Raw genomic sequence first — 3,395 nt, forward strand, 5'->3', positions numbered from 1 at the left:
TCTGAAAAGTTTTCAATGTAAAGAAGAACGAATAGGAAGAATCAATTAGGTAGAAAGATAAAAGTTTCTCCAATCTGAAAAGAAGGGAGAGTACTTAAGTATCGTGTTTTATGATTAACTTAGTGATTATGAAACCGTGTCAATATTGATACTCTAAGGACACCTTAGTGCATTAGTATGACTAAGAAGAGGAATCGACAATTGTTGAAATAGTTAAATCAAAAGATGAATCATACTTCGTTCTAAAATCGATTCTTAGAGTCATACTACAAGATTGTGACTTGAGTGACATCATCTTAAGAAGTTTTGTAACACTCATCAAATTTGGAGTAGAAAAATGTTTTTCTTATTCTCGCACATTTGAAATTGGTAAGTTATGGTGTCTTGGATAAGACAAAGACCAATTAAGGCTAATTGTGTGTTGTGTTTTGTCTTGATAAGAATCTGCACTAACTTTTGAATATTTGTTTATACATAAATTGATTTTGAATTTCAACATTATAAGGTTTTTTATTTTATTTTATTTATTATTTTTTTTACAACGCAGTTTATATTGAGGATGTTTGATCAGGTAACATCTATGTGTGCACGAACACACACACACAAACACACACATACACACATATATATATATATATATATATATATATATATATATATATATATATATATATATATATATATATATAATGTTTTTTTTATAAAACAATAAAATCTTTAAAGTACAAATTTAGGAAAATTAGTTATCATTTTTTGCAATCTGATTTGTTTATTAATCGCTTAAAACAAAAAACTTTAACGAAAATAAATCAAATTGGTGAGGAATCTACACAATCCAGAAAAGTGGACCGATCGAGAGGTTTGGAAATAATATATATGACGCATGCAATTTTTGATAAAATATAATTATCTTGAGTAAAATGTTAATAAAATAAGACTTAAGCAACAATGTTTTGGTAATAAAATTTAGAAGTACCATAGATTAGTAAATATACACGTACGATGTGTGTATAATGTGAGATGGAGAGTAAAATATTGCAACAGAGTAGTCTATAAATATTCCTACTTTTGTTGAATGATTTCCCCAATGAACGGTCTTGGCTTTTTCTCTTTCATTCTCTAAAGCATTTTTTGAATTCGCTTTTCATTCTTTTTCTTGACATCTCTCTCTCTCTCTCTCTCTCTCTCTCTCTCTCTCTCTCTCTCTCTCTCTCTCTCTCTCTCTCTCTCTCTCTCTCTCTCTCTCTCTCTCTCTCTCTCTCTCTCTCTCTCTCTCTCTCTCTCATATATTCATACACACAAACATGTGTATATATATAGATCGATAATGAACCCTCATAAGGTCATACCAACTATTTGTGCAAAATCTTGTTTGGGAATCTATTTCTCATTAAAACGAACATCTATGCCTCCTTTCCTTCTTCCTTCACCATCACGTTTACCCAAAAAAGAAACAAACTTTAGAAATAATCCATTTATCTTTGACGCATCGTTTCTTCAAAATGAAACTAGCATACCCCAACAATTCATGTGGCCTGAGGACGAAAAGCCCCACCTTGATCTACCACTACCACAACTTCGTGTTCCTCCGATTGACCTAAATGATTTCCTCACCGGTGACTCCCTTGCAGTGTGCAATGCGGCTCAGCTAGTTGATGCTGCTTGTCGAGAACATGGGTTCTTTCAAGTTGTTAACCATGGTATTGATCAGAGGTTGATAAATGAAGCTCACAAGATCATGGATCTTTTCTTTGGAATGCCACTTTTAGAGAAGCAAAAGGCTCAACGAAAAGTTGGTGAGTACTGTGGATACGCTAGTAGCTTCACTAATAGATTCTCCTCCAAGCTTCCATGGAAAGAAACACTTTCTGTTCGATATTCTGCGGATCCACTATCCTCAAATTTGGTTCAAGATTACTTCTTGAAAGTAATGGGGGAAGATTTTAGTTATCTCGGGTACCAACACTAGCATAAATTTCGTAATTTATTTCTTTTCCATAAGCAAACTACTGCTTTTTTTTTACTGATGCAAGAAAACCAATAATCACTTACACTCTAAAAACTGATATTGACATTGTTATATAGGAGAGTTTGTCAAGAATACTGTGAAGCTATGAGCAAACTTTCTCTTAGTATCATGGAGCTACTAGGAATGAGCCTTGGGATCGGTCAATCCTATTTTAGGGATTTCTATGAAGAAAATGATTCGATAATGAGATTAAACTACTACCCGCCATGCCAAAAACCAGATCAAACACTTGGAACCGGTCCCCATTGTGATCCAACATCTCTAACCATTCTTCACCAAGATAATGTTGGTGGGCTTGAAGTTTTTGTAGACGAAAAATGGCACTCCATTGCTCCATGTTCCGAAGCCTTTGTTGTCAATATCGGAGATACATTCATGGTAAGTGTTCAAAATACCTATCTAGATACATCTTCAATAATAAAGAATTAAAGGATGAACACTTTTATGTAGATTTTGTAATTAGGGTTTCCTTTCCGCAGGCATTATCAAACGGATTGTACAAGAGTTGCTTACATAGAGCAGTTGTGAACAATCACACACCAAGAAAGTCTCTTGCGTTCTTTCTGTCTCCTAGAATGGACAAAGTCGTGTGCCCACCAAAACCATTGGTTGAAGATGTTGATAAGCAGAGAAGATATCCAGATTTTACATGGTCGACTTTCCTCGAGTTCACTCAGAAACATTATAGAGCAGACAAGAATACCCTTGACGCCTTCTCAAACTGGCTTAAGAATGGAAGAAAATGATGGATGCATTTAAGAACTTAAAGAGAATCCAGTTTCAGTTTTGTACAAGTTAATAATCCTTCAAATCGTTCGTATTTCAATCAATCATCTATGCCAGATTAAGCAAAAAACATGTTAATTAGCCGTACCTAAGACTTGTTCGTACATTCATGTCCCTATAGATTCATATACAGGTTTTGTGTAAGCTCGAGCTTTGATTTGGTTTGTATAGTCTTGATTCCTGTATTGACTGCGCGTGCAAAATTTTGGCTTGGTTTTGTTCACATGGGATGTATTAAATTTAAAACTTTTTAATAAAACTATATGAATCCACTATGTCCAAGAAGTTGCAACCACCACCACTCCACCAGTACTATATCTCAAAAACACTATAATTGAGTTTCAAGTAAACACCCTAAATATATAACTAATTATAGCTAAGGATCGAGGGCACTAAAATTATGTAATTATGTTTAATTATATTAAATTGGCTTAATATTGACAAATATATCTTTGATCTATGTATTTGTTTGGTGGTATAAGAACTTCAACGTTGAATAAAAGAATTCTAAAAGATTTTTTTTTTCAATTTCTCTTCTATAACGGTGGCCACTAGCAAGGTGACGTCTCCCAATATGAGG

The 3,395-nt window shown here is 33.7% G+C and overlaps 1 protein-coding gene across 1 annotated transcript; it reads left to right on the plus strand.

Annotated features, from left to right (window-relative positions):
• The first annotated feature begins 1,338 nt into the window (after positions 1 to 1,338).
• LOC111878540 (gibberellin 20 oxidase 2) lies at positions 1,339 to 3,100 on the plus strand. Its single transcript, XM_023875056.3, has 3 exons — positions 1,339 to 1,956; positions 2,086 to 2,407; positions 2,509 to 3,100. The coding sequence occupies exons 1-3, from the start codon at positions 1,406 to 1,408 to the stop codon at positions 2,773 to 2,775; spliced, it is 1,140 nt and encodes a 379-aa protein (XP_023730824.1). The 5' UTR covers positions 1,339 to 1,405; the 3' UTR covers positions 2,776 to 3,100.
• Positions 3,101 to 3,395: the final 295 nt, after the last annotated feature.

Source organism: Lactuca sativa, chromosome 4 (assembly GCF_002870075.4).
Source record: "Lactuca sativa cultivar Salinas chromosome 4, Lsat_Salinas_v11, whole genome shotgun sequence".
Classification (NCBI taxonomy): Eukaryota; Viridiplantae; Streptophyta; class Magnoliopsida; order Asterales; family Asteraceae; genus Lactuca; species Lactuca sativa.

Excerpts from the sequence above, each read along its gene's own strand:
- LOC111878540 (XM_023875056.3), top strand. The coding sequence starts at position 1,406 with ATGCCTCCTTTCCTTCTTCCTTCACCATCACGTTTACCCAAAAAAGAA. Across the intron at positions 1,957-2,085 it reads GAAGATTTTAGTTATCTCGG|GAGAGTTTGTCAAGAATACT; the intron begins GTACCAACACTA and ends ATTGTTATATAG. Across the intron at positions 2,408-2,508 it reads ATATCGGAGATACATTCATG|GCATTATCAAACGGATTGTA; the intron begins GTAAGTGTTCAA and ends TCCTTTCCGCAG.